Consider the following 20,723-nt stretch of genomic DNA (forward strand, 5'->3'; position numbering starts at 1 on the left):
CACATCTTTTTTCTCACTAGCGGAGGCAGACAGCGGCTCAGTCAGACGCACAACAAGACGGTCGATCCCCCTTAAGCCAACTGTTCTCACAACATACTTTTTGGAGAAAAAAAACGTGAGTATTGTATTGATTTTTGATTTTTCGCTTGTACCTAGTTAGTATTAACCAAAAGATTACGCGTGGATGTCAACTTGCTGTGGTAGCCGCCATCTCCTGGCTTTGGAAAACTTTCTAGCTAGCCTAAAACCACTCGTTCTTGTTAAATTTTCTCCCAAGTTAACCTCAAATAAACCAACGGTTACTGTGCAGGCTGTTGAAGGGAAGGCACTTTACAGCTAACGTTAAACTAGCTAATGGTTAATCCAAGAGTAACGTTATTGCCCTTAGTTACTAGCAGTGCGTTTTGTACAGTAGACAATTTGAATGAGCCAGCTAAAGCTCAGTTACATTAACAGTCACTAGTCAATTGTCACCATTTATGTGCAAGGGGGATAAATTAATAGAAAAGTGTTCAGTTTGTGGCAAGCTGTCTGGTCACATGTCTTAACGTTTTGCGTGAATTATCTGTTAACGCCGCTGTGTTGTGTATTCATGTAACGTTAAGGGTTGGGGTTTTTTTTTTTTTTTTTTTTTTACAGACTATGTGGCTGAACTAGCTATTTCTGTTTGTGGTCATCAAAGAAACTCCAAAGCAAAAACTAAACTAAAACTAACTGTTGTGACGAAAATCTTCAAGCAGGATATGTCAGTGGTTCCCAAAGTGAGATCTGGGGACCTCCAGAGCTTCGTGAAGGGTCTCAGGGGGTCCCGCAGCAAAATGAGAAATAGTTAAATGGAGAATGTATGAGCATGACTGCTTTCATCAGTGGGTTCACTGCCCAATCCACTTCTACAGTATAGACAGTTTTGTTATTATCTACAAAATCGTCTGACAACAAACATATCAATAGGAGCTTCTTTGGGACTAAATGATCTATGTATCTTGACAGGAAAATGTTTGTAAGCTTCTGCTATGGTGGCATTTACTCCCAAGAATAAGACTTTTGAGAAATCCATATTTGAGCACACACACACACAAAGGAGCAAGAAAAGTTCATTCCCCACACACAATTACTCTTATCTGCCCTCCAAGCCTTGTTTTTTCTATGCTCACGTAGTGCCGGGGTCATTGTATCCATAAATTTCATTGGTTGGTTCATTGGCCAACACCTTCAATTCAGATTAAAAAGAAGATAAAGAATAGAGGGGTAGAAGCAGGCAGGTGTTTTTTTGTTGTAAGCAGTGGCTCATGTATGGAAGCCCTGAGAGGCAATAGAAGAAAAAAAAAAGGAGATTTTCTTTGGGGATCCAGTTATTACACAGGAGAAACAAAATTAGACGTAACTTAGATTATTGGATCCACCACGAGAATCCCAGTTTTTTTTTTTCAATTGTCTCTCAGGGCTTTCGTAACTTCTGTGCTAGAAGGATGCTGCCATTTTTTCTGCCTCAGAGGGTAACAGACTGCCAATCACAACAGTTTCGGACAATGGTGGTGGACTTTATAGGCCCAGGCCTGAGCCTGCCTCTGACTGTCCAAAGTAAATGTAACTTGAGCACAGAAAAAATGGAAAAAAAATCAGCTACTCTTGGAGGCCGATGGATGCTCTGCAAAAAAAACTGTAATTGTTGCAGTAAAAACCAACACGTTTCGGCATCATACCTTCATCAGGGTTCCAGTTCTTGCAAAGCTGTGACAGTTCTTCCTTTTGTACTTGAGCACAGAAAGAAAGGCTTTGGAGGGGGAATGAACTTTGCTTGCACCTTCAGGTTGTGCGTGTGCTCAAATATGGATTTCTGATTGCAAGCTGCAGTATTGTTCACAAAGACAAAGTTTCAACTGGAGGTTCATGCCTGTAGAGTGGTGCTATTTCCTTGCCTGGGCAGTCCTCTTGCTTGCCCGCAAGTTCACACTTAGTCTTGTGAGTTTTGTCATGGAATTGCCACCATAGCCCCTGAGCTACATGTCTCTATAAGGTCAAGCTGCATTGTTGCAGATGCTTAAGCAGGAATTTATCATGCTATTATGGGCTTTAGTACCAGGATGGTGTAGCGTAATGGACTCACAGATGTGTAAATGGGTCATATCGTATCAGAATGAAGGAGGTGGTCGACGGAGTTTGGCACATTGCCTGCCTTTTTGGGTACAATAGGTCTGTGGTTGACCCGTGCTGGGTGCATTACTGGCACAGTTGATGCCACCCACCACATGCTGTCCTCATAATCCTGTCTTTGCCCCATACATCTAAACCTGCTCTTTGTATAATAAACCAACACTGATTTCATTGGACCACCCCTTTGAGTACCCACTGAACACCATGTGATAGTTAACGTACCTCATGACAAACCATGGGGAGGGAAATGGGGCAATGAAGGAAAAAAAAATGTTGTATGAGGTAACGGAATTTGGTCCAGGTGACTCATTTGCAGTTTTCTAAGGGCAAGTCAGTTCTTTTCTGAACGTGTTCATTGCATCCTAAGCTAGAGAACTTTAGCCTAGTCTAGCGTTTTTCTCCTATCCCATTTCAGACGTCAGATAAACCACATTCTCTTTTGATTTTGGTTATGGCAGGATTATGGATACTACCCGTTGAACAGGGTCATAACAGTACAGTTCCTTGCAATTGCTGTTTGGCACTGCTTACAATTTCCATTGCAGTTTCCAGTCTTTTTTTATTACTTAGGAACAGATTTGTCATTCACTTTCAGTGAGTACAGTGGGATTAGGCTTGCTCAGGCAGGCTGACAACAAAGACAATGCTATGAAATGGCCCCACTATTTGTCTGCGCAGTCTGTGTGCTTGCATGGAAGTTCTAGACTAAATCTGAGTGAATTCACGGTTTGGCTTGGCATTGCTGTGAACCTCAAGCAGTAGCATATGGTCAATTGGCCACTTCTCTTCAGAATACAGGCCTGTTAACCTATTTAAGTTGCTGTTTGAAAAATATACCAAACAGCATCAGGGCATTGTTAGGAATTGTTTTCAGATGAACTGGGCTCAGTCAACAAACAATGGTACTCATAACTAAGCCTGCTTAAATCCGCACTGCTGCTCACCATCTACACATAAAGACCAACAATCTCCTTTAAAGATTATCTACTTTGTAGGGGTATCTGCTATGTGGTTTAGGCTTTTTACTGGGTTAAATGTTGTAAACATGACATTGTATTGGTGTTTAGGTTATCTGGTACCATTAATAGCCTAATTAAATTGGTTAGTAACACTGATACTAAGAGTCAGACCCCATTTGATAGACCTAGACTACAGAACGTGTGGTCCACATGTAGCGTAAACCTAGCCTGGCATGTAAGGTACTACAGTATCATTCATGTTTGTCCATGTGTCTGATCTCTGTTTGAGATTTGTAAGTCAATCATCTTGGTAGATGCAGAATTGATCATAGTATTTGGGAGTGAGGACAGGGAACAGTGGAAGGGATGGGCACAGGTCATATGTTAACTACAGTTAATTAATGTGCATCAGGGAGTACTCTCTAACTGATGTTCCCAGCAATGCCACTGCTATTGCTATTACTTACCGTCTGTCCTCAGCTTTTTGTGCTTTATTCATCCTGCTGACTGACTAATGAATCTAACTGGGAAGATAGAAAACTGAATGAATGTCTTTATTACCAGTGTTGTGGAGACCTTATTACTGTAACATTGTGTTACAGTACACTCTATTGAGTAACCTGGTAATATAGCACATTGTTTTCAAAAACTGGCAAGTAAATGGCATGTTATCACATTCAGAAGAGTGTTGTACAACAGAGCTGATAACTCATGTCTTGTAATTATGGTGTAACTTAAACAATTTCCTGTTGTCAAGAAGGACATATTGAAGAGAGATAGCATCTGTGACCTCATTCTGCTTAACTTTTTGCTTGGGTGAATACACAGATATACAACTTACTTTGAAAGTAACTTAAAAGTAATATAACAGGTAGCTAATACAAGACATTACTCTGCAGAGTATTTTGATATTCTGACTTATCCACTTTGGCTGTCATAAAATATTTCAAGTAAATTTCCCAACACTGTACAAAAAGTTTAAAAGTTCTTGCACACCTACAATGCCTTGCGCAACACTCATATGCTGTGCCATGAGCATGTGTACAGTTTTGTTCCAAAATGAGATATTCATCACTAGAAAAAAAAATTGACACCTACTCTTACAATCATAGTATATAACACAAAACAGTGAAAGTTATGGGACCATTTTAAATGACAGTAGGTATTTTAAATCCTTGGTTGATAAAATGTAACACTTGTACAGACTGGATCCTCCATATTTTAGAGAAATTAAATGATGAACTTCAGGTAATAGTTTATTTTCCAAAATCAATATATTTATGCATTTTGGAATAGAACTGTTCAAATGCACATTGTTACAAACCTAGGATATCACAATGTGCATTCAGGAAGAGCTTACAGTTTGGATGTGGAAAGGAGGCTTGGAGAACAGCTTGTCATCTGATACATGGGGAGTTGTCCTCATAGGATATTTTCAGACTCTTCAAATAACCACAATGGCTGGTTATATTTTCAGTGCTTTCACTGTAGGAAAAGGTCTGGTGGTGGTAAATATTTTCTTGGGTTTTCTGGAGCACAGGCTGAATCATGTTGCCGGAGAGTTTCAGAACCAGAGTTCCTGTGTGTGCAGCGGGCCTATGCAGGTGGTTCTCACAGGAAATTGTTTCTCACTGTTACGTCTGTTCATGGCACCTAGCCATGTTTGTAGGCGTGTGTTTGTGTACTCCTGTAGGTGCGTATGTGGGTGCATAGGCGTTTTGTGTGCATCCCACCTGTGGATGAGTTTGAGAGGTAAACTGATCATAGCAAAACAATGTTGACATCTGTTGGTGTGACTGGCATCTGTTGCTGTAACACGCCCCAAGTTAAAACTGTCGGCTACTGTTCTCAACTTGTCACGAGTGTCTGATTCACAACATTATTGTGTTATGTGGTTGTATGACATCAGCCAGACCTGTTGATTTTGGCGTATATACTCTCATTTATAGGCTTGACATGCTTCATAAAGTTGGCTGTTAAACACTTTGTTTCATTGCGACAGGCCTGGTGTTGTCAGTAAACGCAGTTGTAATAGGGCTGGTTTCCTTCTGCTTGTGATGACAATTGCACACTTGACCACATGGTCTCTAATGCTGACCACACAGTCATCATGACTTCTCCGTTGTTGTCTTTGAAGTGGTCTTCTTTCCAATTTGTCTCACCAGGGTGGTTCCTCTTGTTTGTCAGGACCAAACTGGCTTTGTTAATAAGCTGGCTCTCATACGCATGGAATACTGGCATATAACATAATATTCAAAGAAAACAAACCAGTTGTTGTTGTCATGCAAAAGTGGGGATTAGTGTATGCTGGGATGTTTGTGACTGGAGAAAAATGCCTGATGAAAATGAATTAGGCCGATGTTGTTGCTGCTTTGAAGATTAAAGCTCTGTTTAATCAGCACCCCTACTGTGTAGTTTAAATATCTGAAGGCATCTCTTATTTTCTCTTTCTCTCTCCCTGTTCTCCCTGTATCTATCTATCTATCTATCTATCTATCTATCTATCTATCTTTCTGGACTGCTGTACATTATCTGTTTGCCACACTATATTGTGATATACTGTACCACCATCTATTGATCAATTTAACCAATAACATTTGTGTATGTCTCTCTTCCAGAAGAGCAACCATGGGGAAGGGATGCATCACAGCCACCAAGTACTTCCTCTTCCTCTTCAACCTCCTCTTCTTTGTAAGTGAACACATTCCTTCATCACTACTTAGTAGCCATGCTGCAGTAATTACAGAGGCACAGCTCACACTGTCTGACCCACATCACAGGACTTTCACTCTGCAGCACTGTTGATCTAAGATAGAAATATGTAGATGTGCTCTTTGTGCCTCTCAGCTGTTGGTTGTTATTTGAATAGGCCTCCTTATTCAAATAGAACCAGAGATTAGTGGAGATACGTAGGGAAATGTCACCTGTGGCTCTACCTGGGGAAGAGGCTTTATGGTGTACCACAGCACAGCCAGGTCTGAGAAAGAGCAGATGGTTTCTATTTGTTGCCTCCTGTCTCACACCAGCCACAACATAAGGTCCAGGGGTTGATAAAACCCCAGACTCTCCTAAAACTGACTCAACTGCTCCTCTCTTTAAACTCTGCACCAAGGATGTCCGGACCTTTCCAATGAGTCTGCAGCTGTAAACCTGACACAGACCTTTTGATGTGAACACTGACTCGACTGGTGTCTAATAGGAAGCGTGTGTGTCTGTGTCAGTGTGTGGATAGAGGAGACTAGTGGAGGCTAGGGGCAGCCAGGAAGTGGTGGGCTAATGATGGCTGCCAGGAGCTCAACAGTCCCTCCAAATGAACAGCTCTTAACCAGGGCTCTAATTACTACTGTGGGGTGGGGGAGTGGGGGTTCAAGGGGGAAGCTGGTGAATCAACAGACCCTCTCATCTATGGATTTAGCCCCCACTACAGCGCCCCACGTCTCCTAAACAAGTGCCCTCTTAATTACACAGGAGTTCGGAGCTTCATAACCTCATTACAAGGGTATTAGGGGTAAAACTACTGCCAGAGTGTTCCGGTCCAGAAGTGATGATTCTTCTCGTTTCTGCTGCTGCTGATCTTGACCCCTTGATCCTTCGTTACACTGCTCACTTTGCTGTTTTAAATGGGTTATAGACCGAGTATGACTGGTAGATCTTCAATGTTGATGGCATGGGTTAATTGCCAGAAAGTGGATCTCTTGATCCTCATCCACATCCTCTTTCCTCCCTCAATTTGCTGTGAGAGATTGAGAGAGACAGACAGACAGAGAGACAGAAAGAAGGGAGAGGATCTGATTAGTCCCAGATGTGAAAGAGTGGGGAAGCAAACATACAGCCTTCTCTTTAAGACACACCAACACAAACCCTTTGTTTTATCTCTTGCATGTCTGCCTTACATCCTCAAGCCTGTTATCTGACTCTTTTCAATTTGTTGTCCACAGATCTTTGGAGCATTGATCATGGGCTTTGGACTGTGGGTTCTCCTTGATAATCAGAGTTTCATTGCTGTTCTACGTAAGTGATATGACACACACACACACATACATGCACACACACACACACACACACACACACACCTACAGAGTCCTTCTGCCACGTCCTACAGTGAAACGCTCACGTCAGCAAACATTCAGCATTTTTTGACCCATGTAAGTTCAGCTGTTCAGCACAGAGCAAAGTGAAAATAGAGATTGGCGAGTGTGCTTGTCAAATCCTAAAACCCCAGGCCTGCTCTGTGCAGCTTATGTGGATTTCATCTTGTTGGCCTCATTCCCACGGACCCAAGGGAAGCAGGCAATAAAATCAGAGGGATGTTCGCAGCTAAAGCACCAAAAATGTGACTCGCAACTGAAAGCTGATGACTTCCTCAACCATTCGAAAGTAGCACTCTGTTTAGACATACACACACATCCACGGTGAAAGGGTATTGAGTCAGTGACAGGAGGTGACAGGCTCTCACTGTAAACACGAGTATCAAGGCATCTCAAGTGTTTCATCTTATGTTTGAAAATAGCAGCTTACTTCCCAGCAGTGGGTTACTGAGATATACTTTGAACTTGCCTGTTCACAATCTCTCACCTCCCCCAGATTGCAGAGGTACACCAAGACATTCTCACACCCTCACAGATGTTGTTACACATCTATTTCTAGACCCCTCTTGCTCAGTGAGTAGGAGGCAGTGGAGAAACTGTGTGTGATAAAGAAGCCAAATCAAATTTATTAGCTTTGTCACAGATAAACTAAATCACAGGTTATCTAGAATGAAGAGACTGCAGAAAGTATAATGAAGCCTAGTTTCAGCCTTGCCTGAAGAGTACAGGGAACTATGGATGGAAACTCAAACTACCATAAATATCGTTACAGATGGAACGTTGCCGAGCAGTGGAGTTGTTCTCCCAACGTCAGTCTATAAAGAAGAATTCTTTCGATTTCTTATTTGGCAAGTTAATATGCTTTGGAAGTCAAACACAGCAGTTTTTAACGACTATATGAGATTTACTGCTCTTAAACAGGAGTGTTTTATTCACATAACTCTGGTTTTAATTCCAGTTCACACTTTGAATTTGTTTAGCCCTTCTGTATGTGAAGTTTCTGGAAGAGCAAGGTCTGTCTCTGAGGGCTGAGCAGAGCTGGAGAAGTCTATATTTAGTCTGAACGTTCATACTGCTTTGACTAATGAGTTGCAAGAAGACTGGAGTTTTGACAAAAGACTGACCAGAACTGGCCTTGTTTCCTGTACCCGTCATACTGGGTCCTATCTTCCTCTGGCTCATATTTCAGCACTCAAGGCCACTGCCCTCAGTGGAATCGCTCCAGGGTCACTGCTGAGCCGAGTCTGCTTATCGCTGGTCAGGCATCTGGAGCATAGAAAGCAGTACAGTATCTTTCTGCCATCCCTGCCAGCCCCAGTCCTATTGTTGTGATAATCCAGCAGCTCCTCCAGAAATAGCTGAGATCCTGCTTCGCTGATACTCTGAGGATTTCCCTTCCTATATGAGGGCCTGGTGACCTTCTATACTCCTCTTTCTCTTCCCTGTACCCAGGGTGGGTCCTCCTCAGCTCCTCCTTGAGTCCATGGATTCCCAGCCTCCCTCGCTACTCTCCATAGAGAGACAAAAACCAAAGCAGCAGGCAGCTTTGTTTATTGACTCTCTGGGCTCCCCTCAGAAGTTGTACCATAGCATAACTGAAAACAGGATCTCTGTGTTTTCAGTTTCCATTCTTTATGAGTTATATTAATAGAGCCCTTTGCAGCTGTCCCAACCTCTTCAGGGGGACTTTTGGAATGTTTTTTGTTTTCACTCCTATTCTTCAGTTAAAATGTCACCCTTCCCTCAATATACTCTCTTCTCTGTCAGTGCAGCGCTGTTAATAGTTTACCAAAGTGACATGGCATCTTGGGTTTATCATGCTGGCACTTGCCAAAACACAGCTTGCCTTGTATTTAAACAAAACTAGGCCTTAGAGAGGAGGTCTATGAGCTGGGGAGTGTGCCAAAGCACAATGTGGAGGTATGCTGCAGAACAATTCTGAAGCTTTTTCCAATGTTCCAAACAGAGTACCAGGTTGGAAAATCATATTTCATCAGAACCTTTAACTTTAGAAATTCAGCTCAACATTGATCTGGTTATGTTTACAGCTTAAATCTGTATATAATGTCAGGCATTAATTTTCTCCCACTGTACACAGACTGTGAATGTGTGGCTCTGGCCATGTTTACAGAAGGACCTGCAATACCAAACAGTCCTCCCTCCTCCCTCAGCAACTTTCTTAAAGGGCACCATGATTCTTGCCTCTTTAAATGGAAATTTCCGTGGAAACCACCCGAGGAACTATTTTGGAATATCCAGCAGAGACCTAGATGGAAACTTGCCATAGTACAAGACAGAGCAGCGCAGTAACCAGGCAAACACATGCTGACTTCAGGAGAAAGCTATGTTTTAGCATTACCACAGAAGACACACAGATGCTAGTCCAACAGAGGAGTTCTTGTAAAGTATGTGTTGCTCTGCAATTTGGATACACCTGGTGGAGAGTCTGAGAAAAAACGCTTGTTTGAGTTTTGAAAAGATCTTAATTTTAAGAATGTAGGATAGAAATTGCAGCTAAAATGTAAAAGTCAGTGCTGCCGATTTCCCTTCAGTATGTATGTACAGTATGTACGTCAATCAAAAAGAATGAATACATTACTGTTAACTTGCCAGGAATATAACTGAACTATTCCTATTAAGCATTTAGCCTAGCCCATGTGCAGAATTGTTTTGAGATTGCATCAGTGTTGCATGGTGTTTCCCCCGACCCCAGGGTGTATATTTTTATTGGGAAGTGTTGAGTTAAGATAAGATAAGATAAGATAATCCTTTATTAATCCCACAACGGGGAAATTTATGGTGTCACAGCAGCAAAGGGGGATAGTGCAAAAGCAAGTAAAAAAAAAAGGCATCAGTAAAAGCAACATATAATAAATAAGATTGTATGACTGTATATGTACATAAATAAGTTAACTTTTTGTCTTAAATAAATAAGTAAACAGTTATTATCACAATATTGCACATAAGGAAACATTGGTTATGTGCAAGCATAGGGCTGCAGGGGAAATGTGTACAAACATCGATCACGGTTTTAGTTCCCACAATTAATAAGCATAGAATATTGCTTCTCAAATCATTCATAATTGTGATTAATAACCCAGATCACAATATCTAGTAAAATAATCAAGATGATCATTTTACCAATTATTGTTTAACCCTAGTTCTGCACTGAACTTTTTGCTTCACTGTTTTCTCTGCTCTATCTCTGCTCTATTGATCTTTTTGTCAGTGACTAGAGCCACAGCAGTCCCTCACATGTCTTAGTCTTGCAAAACACAAGTGTTCAGTGTAGCTGCTGCTCTTTATCTCTAGAGTGAATCTCTTAGTGGTGAGAGGTTTGGTGCACTAAGCATTGCACACATCCCCAAAGTCTCTATCGGATGCCTATTTCTAAGGAACTAAGTGGATATTCTCTGTTGTGGCTATTGCTGACGCAGGCTGTCTGTGTGTGTGTGTGTGTGTGTGTGTGTGTGTGTGTGTGTGTGTGTGTGTGTGTGTGTGTGTGTGTGTGTGTGTAAAAGACAGAGAGACAGACTGAAATTGTGTAAGGCGCTACAAGGGAGTGCTGAATATAGATCATATGTTTCTCTGCCCCTCTTTAAATGCTACCCTACAGCCACATACACACACTCTATATGGTGCCTGCTCTCTACTTAAAAAAGGTGGAGGGCCCAATCAACCCTTTTAGCTTTCAATTACTCTCAAACCACCATGACATAGGAGTGTGTCGTTCTTGTAACCCATATAGAAGCAGGGGTGTACATACACGTGTCTTCGGGTCGGCTGCTTGGCTGGGTGTACATATACAGTCATACAATCTTATACAGTGGAGTTCTACTTGGAAAGGCTACAAGTTTTCATGTGGAATTATTCATTCATATTGTACATCTGCCAGGGTTTATCTCATGATTTCTGCATGGAGAATCAACAGATAATATGACACAGGGATTTGGAATAACTACATCTATTCAGCATCGTTGTGAGCAAGCCAAGGCTTTGAAGCGACATTGCATTGTATTTGTGGAGCAGTGGTGGATCGGCTGCTGTGGCTGTCAGCTCCTCCACCAATGGTCGGGGGTGAGTTATCTGATAGCACTGGCTGGTTTGCTTGAACCAGGAATATCTGGGAGCTGGAGCCATATCACAGAGCCCAGATCCAGGCTTCATCTGCAGACCAAGCTCTGGCTCTCTGGAGCTTCTCCAGCCCAGATAAAACACAGCCACATAATGGCTCCAGTTTATCTCCTCTCCAACCGTCCAATCTTCCTTTCCAGTTCCCACCCCTTTTCTCCTGGATCTCTCCCGCTCTACATACCAAAGAGGGAAATCAATTCATCTCTCCCCACATTGCCTTGTCTTGGTCCAGCTCTTTCTGGTGGACTATTAAAATGATCCTTTAGGGGAGAGAAGCATTAGAATGTTCCGAATTCAACATGGAAGCTTTGTTCTGGGAAGTTTTTTTTGGCTCGCTGTATCAACATGGTCTTGTGTGTGCAGTAGGCCAACCTCTGAGCTCCAGATTTGTTTGCAAACACGCACTGTGGTTGAAGTGGAATAAAAAGAGCAGAGATCAGGTCCTCAGTGCTCTTGCATTATTAGACAAGATTATATGTGTCAGTGTATTCTGTGCTCCATACAGTTGTATGTATGTTTGTGTTAAACATGCAATATGAGATTAGTTGTAAAGCTATTGCATAATACACTGTCACTTAGTAGTACTGTATGTACTGTATGTGCAATTTGCATGTGTGGTTTTGTGGTGTGCCAAATAGTCTTCCTGTGTGTTTCTGCTTGTGTTCCTCCAGAGGAGTCGTCAAACACGTTGAAGGTGGCTTCCTACATCCTCATCGGCGTGGGTTCCCTGTCCATGGCCATGGGCTTCTTCGGCTGCATAGGAGCCATCTATGAAATCCGTTGTCTGCTGGGCCTGGTGAGGCGTTACAATCATTTCCAGCTCTCATGCAAGCATGCTATAGCTTGGCTTCGTACTCATAGAGAACAACACCTTCACTACAATAGATAAGCCATTCAAACAACTAAACCTAAAACTGTGACTCATTTAAGATGTAACCACAGTGCAGTCATTAGCACACAGGCCTACCCACTGTATATTTGCAATTGCTATGCAACCATTTAAAATACACAAAAGGTACAGTTATTTTGATTCTGAGAACGAGATATGAAACCTCTATGTAAATGTACCTGCTTGAAATCTTATGCACAGCTAAGAATGCATGATTCCTCATGACATTAAAGCCCTTCCTCATTTCTGCTTATGTGTGGTCTGGGGGGGGGTTAGCAGCATGTGTGGATTTACTGAGGAGGGGGGGGGGGGGGGGGCGGTTACAGGGATAAAGCCAGTGAGGGGGTACAGAGAAGAGTGGGGATGGGTGCATGACCTCTAAAGGTTTAAACCTGCTAGGGGTTAACAGAGAAACGGCGGTGACCTACTTCCCCCCAATGACAATGACCAGCTGGCGGCCCATAGCCTACTCCAACAGGGGACCCTCCACCCCCCATCCCACACACACACACACACACACACACACACACCACCTCTTACTCTATGTGAAATCCTATACTCTTAAGTGAGACATACTGACATTACTGTGGAAGGATCCTTAATGGCTTACACTGTTCCTCTGTTAAGGCTTCAGAGATTATGTTTAAGACGCTGTATCTCTAAACACAGATTAAAGGCAAACGAAAATGAAAGGTAACAATGTCTGCCTTGCCCCGGGAAGTGATTTTCATTTTTGTTTTTTTCACTGGTTTTGTTAGAGATATTTCAAGATTTTTTTTATCGCCAACTCTAATGGGAGATTAATCATTTCCTAGTTTTTCCTGTTTGTTTTGTGTGTGTGCTGATCACATCCTTGCTTGCTATTCTCTGTAGACATGGCCTGCACATTAATATTTTTCTCCTCAAATCGCAGTGATGTCAGTGTTTTGTGGGCTTTGATTGTGAATGTTGTTATAATGCTGTGTCCCTTTATCCGCCACAGTACTTTACCTGCCTCCTGCTCATCCTCATCGCCCAGGTGACTGCTGGAGTGCTCATTTACTTCCAAAGGGATCGGGTGAGTCACTGTTACCTAGCTCTAATAATAATAATAATATCTCCCTCTCTGCATCTCTCCCTCCCCTTCTTTCCTACTGTCTCTTTTCCCTCTTCATTTGTCCTTCTGTCTTTATGTCTTACTCTGTCTTCCTAGCTCCTCTCACTTCATTCTCTGCCCTAATTTTACATCCTCTTTCACCCTCCTCCCCCCTCTTCCCATGCTCTCTCCCTCCCTCTCACCATCCTTCCTTCCCTCAGTACAGCTGGGACCGACTGGGCATTCCCGCGCCCCCCCTTCACAGCTGTGGCTGGCTGCATTTTAGTCTTGACTAAGGCCTGTTAGGAAGCCCCCCGACATCCCGTGATGAAATGGACAGTTAGCTCCGCGTATGGAAAGTGACAGTGGTGTGGGTTTGTGATTGATGTGTCACTGGATACTGGTAGAAAGTGAGACAGAGCAGGTGGGCTGTGGAAGATATGTCACATCTGTAGAGGAAGTAGCACTGAGGCTCCTGCACTGTATGTTTCCATTGTTTTCTTGGTTCCCCCGCTGAGTTTGTGTTTTGTGAGAGAGAGAGAGAACAGAAAGTTCATAGTGGGTGAGCGGGGCTAAAGCTGCTGTCATTTGCTGACATATTTAACTGGTATGTCTAATATTGCCACATCTGGGACGGTAGTAATTATCACCCCAGAGATAGAAACCACTTGCCAGTGAAGTCTCTGATGACACAGTGCCCCCTACAGGTGGGATCAGCAACTCACCAGGGTTGATCGAGTATGTTCTAGTCTTTGCTCTGGGTTGAAAAGGGGCATTCATGATCAACGTCATTCTGTTTTGATCTTAAGAACCATACCAAACTGTAATAAACTATGCAGCCTACGTGTTTGCACTTTGCATAAAGGGAGTGTTGTGTTTGAACACACCAACCCCTCTGACCGGTTTCATGTTTCGTGAACTCGGCCATTGTCTCCCAGCATTTCTAAAGCCATTCCCATGATCAGCCTCACCCCTCCAGGACTCGGGATAGGTGGAGGCTGCTGTCGCTTTTTCAGCTGTTTGCCTTTCAGTTGGGTGTATGTGCTTACGAACGTGTGTGTGTTTGTGTGTGTGTCTGTGAGAGCACGTGTGTGTCCCTAGCCTAGACATGCTCCCTGTGTTTAAGGTTTACCACAGGGCAGGGTGGTGCCCTTTCCCAGAACAGGGTGAGGCTCTCGCTCGTCTCCTATAGGGCTCTGAAGATACTTCCCTACCACTGTACTGTGACTCCACACACATAAACACAGAATCGTGCTCCATCTAAGCTGTACTTGTGCAATGTTTCAACCCAACACAGGACTTCATCAAGCAATTCTAGCTCACATATTGCCTGATGAAACATTTGGTTAAAATCTTGCACAAGAAAATCTTAGTGGGGGCAAGATTTCGTGAGTGGGTGTTTTCATTTCTTCAGCACTGTCTTTAGTTTTTACCCTGCACCTGAGATTAACTGCTATCTAGAATGTGTGCTCACTGTTTTCTGTGTCTCACAAACCAACACACAAATAAACATAACCATTCATATTAATTGTGTGCACCAGTATTGTGTGTATTATGAATTACTGTGATGTGTACACTATTGGTTATTGATATCTTATCCTCATTGGTTTTCCCCAGCTGAAATACGAGATGTCCAACATCATTAAGGGTATGCTGGTCAACTACACTGGGCAGAACAGGACCACAGAACACACATGGGACTACATCCAGAGGACGGTGAGTTGGCTCGACCAAGGCCCAGAGCTGCATGACTCTATAGAGTGGAAGCCATTGTACTATAGTAATTGAATAAGACTAGCAACTAACTAACTATATAGCCCTTTTCTTAAGCTAGTGCTGTAATATAAATGGAACAAAATAAACATATTAAACAAGTCAGCTATTGTAAAGAGATGACTTGCATTGCTTGCTCCATTAATACCTTCTTCATGGAAGAAGTAGCACAAGACCATGTAATGCCAATATTATCATTACAATATAAATAAACATTTAAAAAATATGCTACAACAGGTTGCATTAACATATGCCATTTGGTGGAAACTCACTCACAAGAACTGAGATTGGCCCACTTCATATTTCCTCCTACATTTATCCGGTTAATATTTATCCACCGATAGAGAAGACAACATGGAGCAGATCGAAGAGGGACTAGCTGAGGAGGTTTGCAAATATGTTCATTTGTATGACACCTTGTCCTCAAATTATAAAGAGTACCAGATGTCACTGAATTCATAATGAGAAATATCCCAAAACATGAGTGTCAGAGAATGTAAACACTGCTACTTCTGTTGTTATTACTTCCATGCTAACAAAGCATGACACTGCCATCTAGCATTTCGGTGGGCTACGCGCAGAATCACCAACGCAGAACTGTAAACGCTAACACCGCTGTAGACATCTACAACGTAGCAACGCGACACTTCGATGCAGAACTATAAAACACTAAAACACTTGAGTACTACTAAATAACAGCAAATAGCAAATAAAATTAACAGTCTATAACAACTTGAAGTCAGATAGTGCCATGCTCTGATACTGTTAGACAAAGTTTTCTGTGTTTTCTGCCCTGTTTCCTTCCCCCCTCGTTCTTTCTCTCTCTCCTGCCAAGCCTCTTTCCCCTGTGGTGTTGTTGGGAACAGCAGCCAAGAAGGGATTGGTCTCAAACAACACAATTGGAATGCTCCTTCACTGTGGCAATGGATTTGACAGTTTTATATTCATCTTATTTGATGTGCCATAAATCTTGCTATTGCTTTCTCTTCTTTTGTCCTCTTTTTGTACTTTTTTGCCCCTGCCAATATTTTGCTTTATAGAGTTTTTACTTATTTTTTAAAATTAAAACTCAACCTTCTCTCCATCTCCATCTCCCTCTGTCTCTTTACCTCCTTCCCTCCGACCAGATGAAGTGCTGTGGGTGGACTGGTCCAGGTAACTGGTCCGAGAACATCTGGATTAAGAACAGCTCCCAGATCTCCCTCTACTCCTGCTCCTGTCGTAACGAAACTCTGCCCGGCACTGACATCAAGGAGACGGGCCTGTGTGAGCACCTGTCCCCAGACCCTCCTGTCTATGAAACGGTACATAATACTCACAAAATCTCCAATACCATTTTAGGTTAATTTTAGGTTAGGTTGGTTTGTTTTTTGTCACATCTCAGTCCAAATAAGTGAATAGTATCAATGCCAGCATGGCAGACCTGGATCAAATAATAGTTGTATAGTAATAGTAGTTTGCAAATAAATTTTATCGTTAGAGTAGTATAATTCTTGCTTGGAATATGCAATTGGTAGGTTTCAAGACATCGGCCAGTAAAATGAGCACTAGAAACTTTAGTCAATCAGAGGAAGTATGTGAGTTTATTATGTTTTTTATACTCTTCTGTGATTGACACCTTACACCATCTAAATTGTCATTCTCTAATAAACTCCACCCAGCCTGTGCCCCAGGAAGGTTAAAACAAATGGCAAAATTATTTGCAAATGCTAATTGACTCAGGTCTAGACCGTGGCTGGGTTTACTTCATCAGGGTGGAACACAAGAGAGCTATGCCGGCATTGTTCTGTGAGACTACTTCACACCTTTACACATTATGTAACCTAATTTGACTCATGTTGTGTAACTCCTGCTGCCAACTCAGTGTGACTGCATGGTCGTACTTAATCAGCCCAGTGAACACTGACAGTTGAGGCGTGTTGTTTGTGCTGTATGATTTGTTCAAACACCAGGAAGGCTGTGCTGTGCTGTTGTTTGGTCTGTGTGTTTCAGAATCCTCTCTTTCTCTTTCTCTCTCTCTCTCTCTGTCTCTCTCTCTGTCTCCCTCTCTCTCTCCCTTAGTCGACCGTTTTCCACAGCTCAGCTCAGCTAAGCCCTGTTATTTTTCCCCTCAGCGGTTCAGTCCAAAGACAACAGTTGTGTTTGGAGAAGGCTCTGTTCATGTCCGGCTGGGATCATGCAGCCATTCATCTCTCTCTGCACGTCTGCCTGCCCCCCCTGTCTTTCTATGTCTTTCTTAACCTCTTTCTCTCTCTCTCTCTCTCATCTCTCTAGGGCTGTATGAGCAAGGTGGAGGGATGGCTCCTGGAGAACTGTGGAGTTATTCTTGGAATGTGTGTCGGAGTGGCGGTTATCGAGGTATCTGTCTCTCCCCAAGTAGTAGCTCTAATATGCGGACTATGCGCACGTTAGCTGTCCATATGACCCAACAGCCTCTCATATCTCTATTTATAGGAAGCCTGTTGTGCATGTGTGAGTGTCTGTGCATGGATACCTGTGTACAGGGGAACTCTGACATGTTTGTGTGTGTTCCAGTCAGTTTTGTTGACATCTTTGTCTTCTGCAGCTCCTGGGAATGATCCTGTCCATGTGTCTGTGCAAGAGTGTCGTCCAGGAGGACTATACCAAAGTACCCAAGTACTGAGCTGAAGACAGAACCAGCGCCACACCACACAGATGGACGGTCTCTCTCTCTCTCTCTCTCTCTCTCTCTCTCTCTCTCTCCTCTCTCTCTCTCTCTCTCTCTCTCTCTCTCTCTCTCTTTCTCTCACATTCTTTTGTACACACACAAATTGAGGCAGCTGTCTCCACCGTTTAAGCTTCTTCTGCCTAGACAGCTGTGCAAATCTCTCACTCCATATGTGTCACACAAACACACACACCTCTCAATCAAGCCTGACACACTTGTTGGACTCGTGGACTTTTTCAGACATACACTCACAACTTACCACGGGCCACAACCTACAAGTGCATGCACATTCTTATCCTTAATGAAATTATATATTTTTTAGGGAGACACTTGTAGCTATAGGTAATGAATTTTGCTGGGAGCCAGAGAATTTTACAGTATGATAATGTTCATGTGTGAATGAACTCTTTGTGTGGTATCGTTTTCCTTGGCTGTCCTCCCTGAAGCGCTTATCCTACTAGTAGTTAGCCCCGTCTTTGTGAGAGAGAGCACTTTGACATTTGGTGAGCGGAAAGCTGGAGCATCCTCTCTAACTTGAGGCAGGGAGATGAGAGGGAGATGGGAGGGTGTGGGTGGGTGCATGGTGGATGCTCACAAGAAGGATTAATCCCACTCTGTAATCCCATAGCTGGTATTTTTGGTGCAGAGGGTGGAGGAGAGGCCCCGGGCTGAGCCAGGGCAGGGTTGCTGTGGTCGAGGCTTTGGCTTCTGTCATCAGCTCCTTGTACTGAGGAGCCCTAATATTAGCCTCCCTTTACCCCCACCACCACCTCCTCCTCCTCCTCCCTCCCATCCATCCATCCTCTGTCCACTTCTGTAATCCACCTCTCTGTCTTCCTCTCGGGTGCGTCTGACTGGTAACCAGTGGCTTCCAAAATGAATAGTTCTGCATGAAGTACTTGTGTGTGTATGATGTGTTGAGTGAGTATTTTATTTCTTTTTGTTCTTTTTTATTATATTCTTATGTCATCTCTGTTTTTTTTTTACAACTGTATATATGTCTTTGGTAAGGGATTATTGCACTTCTGTGCTTGGTCAGCGTTTTATATGGGAAAGCGGTCACCCACATGCTCTTGTTTTAAGAGTCCTATTGTTCTTTGTTTCCAACTCTATTGTTTATGATGTACAGAGTGTGGCTGCCAGAGCGGCTCGTCAGCACTATTTCGGTCCGAATCAGAGAAATTGGAGCCCAACTTTAAGTTTGTCGAGTGAGTCTGTTGGTTCCTCTTAAAGCGATATTTTCATTTTTTGGCACGTATACCATAGCATGAGTTTGTGAACAGACAACCAACCATAGTGTCTGCCTCAGGTATCTGTACTGAAGTCATTCACTCCTGCTTTCATTTTGAAAACCTTGGTTATTTAATCATAGTGATAACACATGAAGACTACAGCAGTGTAACCCTAATAAACCCTAATTCTCTTCTCTATATCATTGGTAGGGAAAAATGTTGGAAGCTGTTAGTGCCTATATTTCAGGCAGCTAAAGCCATGTGTGTGCTAAAATATGTTCTACAAAAGTGTTTAAATATTGCTTTGAGTTTTCTTGCCCCATCTCACCATCTCAGTTCTTCCACTTCATTTCAAACAGACTATTATGGGCGACTTTAATGGTTAATTTAGTGGATAGATTGCTGTTTTTTGTGGTATGTAATTTGTCATGCATCTCACATTAGTTTAATTCAACAGTCATTTTAAATTGTGTCCCTCGTGCTGCAATTACACAAGAGGGAGGAAACTGGCCATTTGTTATAAAAAGAACAATGGAGTCTATCAGAGTGTTACAATCAGCCTCTACTTTATGACCTGCCAAATTTAAACATTAATTTAACTTAAATATAGATGAAGGCTTTTTATTGTGTGTTTAAAATGTTTTTACACTTTTACAGAAAAAGAACTGTATTTTGTTAGGTAGAAGAAAATGTTCCTGTACCTAGAAGCCATGTTTTTAAAAAAAAAAAAGTGCATTTCTTTACTTTATCAAGAATTATTAATAAACTGAACCCACCTGAATCAGTTGAACACTTGTCTTATTTAATGTCTTATTTTATGTCATTAGTTGAAACATTTGTTTAAAGTAACAGAGGTTAGGTTGAGATACAGACCGTTATTTTGCTAAGCAGATTCTATCTAACGGAAAGTCCCTTTATTTCCTTAGGACTTAACACGTGGTCATTTATCAGTTTTATACTGAAGGCAGCCAGAAGATGGCAGTATATACTTACAATGTCACTGGCTCAGGGACTAATGCATTAGAGAAAGGCAAAGGAGAGCATGAATTCAGCAGCTTATGATGTTTTTAGTGTAAAACAAAAGATGCTTTATGAAAGGATTAATTATGTCTTAATGCTTGATTTGTGGAAGTGGCAGATTTAATTATATATCTGCTTTATGCAGATTATTTTCAGGTAGAACACAAATAACCTTTTTCACTGCCTCCCTAGTTCTATACCTCTGGGCTAGTTCATTTATTTTCTGATAATTTGCCTATTTAGTCTAGATATTTTTTCAGTTTGAAATTAGGTCTGTCTAACCTGAGGCTGAGCAGAACAAAGAGCTCCACAGCCATTCATTTCCCTATGATAACAGAAAGGGATTTTCCTCTGCGTTAAAAACAATAGGGCGCTTCTCATAAGATTTAAGGGCGATGACTCTTATCAAGGGAAAGGTGCCCCATGACGTCATGTCATGCTAGAAACCAATACCTCACTACACCACTGACTCACCAGCACTGCTATAAAGCAAAACAAAAGAATCACAGCATGGATGACCATGTTTCTCTAATCCAATCCACTGTTGACTGTGACACTTAACCTTAACAGTTGGTGAAGCATAATGAGTGCAGCATAGCACTCTCAGGAGGCTGTTTTGAGTACCTCAACAGGGCCACATCTCATCAGGGAGCTCCATTCATCATGAGTACATAGAGCGCTACACCTCAACCTCTCCTTTAAAACATCCT

At 42.3% G+C, this 20,723-nt stretch overlaps 1 protein-coding gene across 2 annotated transcripts; it reads left to right on the plus strand.

Moving 5' to 3' along the window:
- Window positions 1-19,766, plus strand: cd82b (CD82 molecule b). Of its 2 annotated transcripts, none has more exons than XM_071514005.1 (9): window positions 1-115; window positions 5,732-5,804; window positions 7,052-7,124; window positions 12,007-12,131; window positions 13,207-13,281; window positions 14,917-15,015; window positions 16,200-16,376; window positions 17,347-17,430; window positions 17,639-19,766. In XM_071514005.1, the coding sequence occupies exons 2-9, from the start codon at window positions 5,742-5,744 to the stop codon at window positions 17,714-17,716; spliced, it is 774 nt and encodes a 257-aa protein (XP_071370106.1). In that variant the 5' UTR covers window positions 1-115; window positions 5,732-5,741; the 3' UTR covers window positions 17,717-19,766. The 2 variants fall into 2 exon arrangements, with proteins under 2 accessions (XP_071370106.1, XP_071370110.1); XM_071514009.1 differs by having other exon boundaries at window positions 50-115; window positions 5,735-5,804.
- Window positions 19,767-20,723: the final 957 nt, after the last annotated feature.

This window comes from Centroberyx affinis, unplaced genomic scaffold, assembly GCF_046629955.1.
Source record: "Centroberyx affinis isolate AG114_WGS23_722 - 3 ecotype Tasmania unplaced genomic scaffold, CSIRO-AGI_Caff_v1 ptg000283l_1, whole genome shotgun sequence".
In the NCBI taxonomy this organism is placed as follows: Eukaryota; Metazoa; Chordata; class Actinopteri; order Beryciformes; family Berycidae; genus Centroberyx; species Centroberyx affinis.

Bases quoted from the DNA above. Each gene is read 5' to 3' on its own strand.
- cd82b (XM_071514005.1), top strand. From the start codon at position 5,742: ATGGGGAAGGGATGCATCACAGCCACCAAGTACTTCCTCTTCCTCTTC. The intron at 5,805-7,051 runs GTAAGTGAACAC...TGTTGTCCACAG, and splicing joins TCTTCAACCTCCTCTTCTTT to ATCTTTGGAGCATTGATCAT. The intron at 17,431-17,638 runs GTATCTGTCTCT...TGTCTTCTGCAG, and splicing joins TCGGAGTGGCGGTTATCGAG to CTCCTGGGAATGATCCTGTC.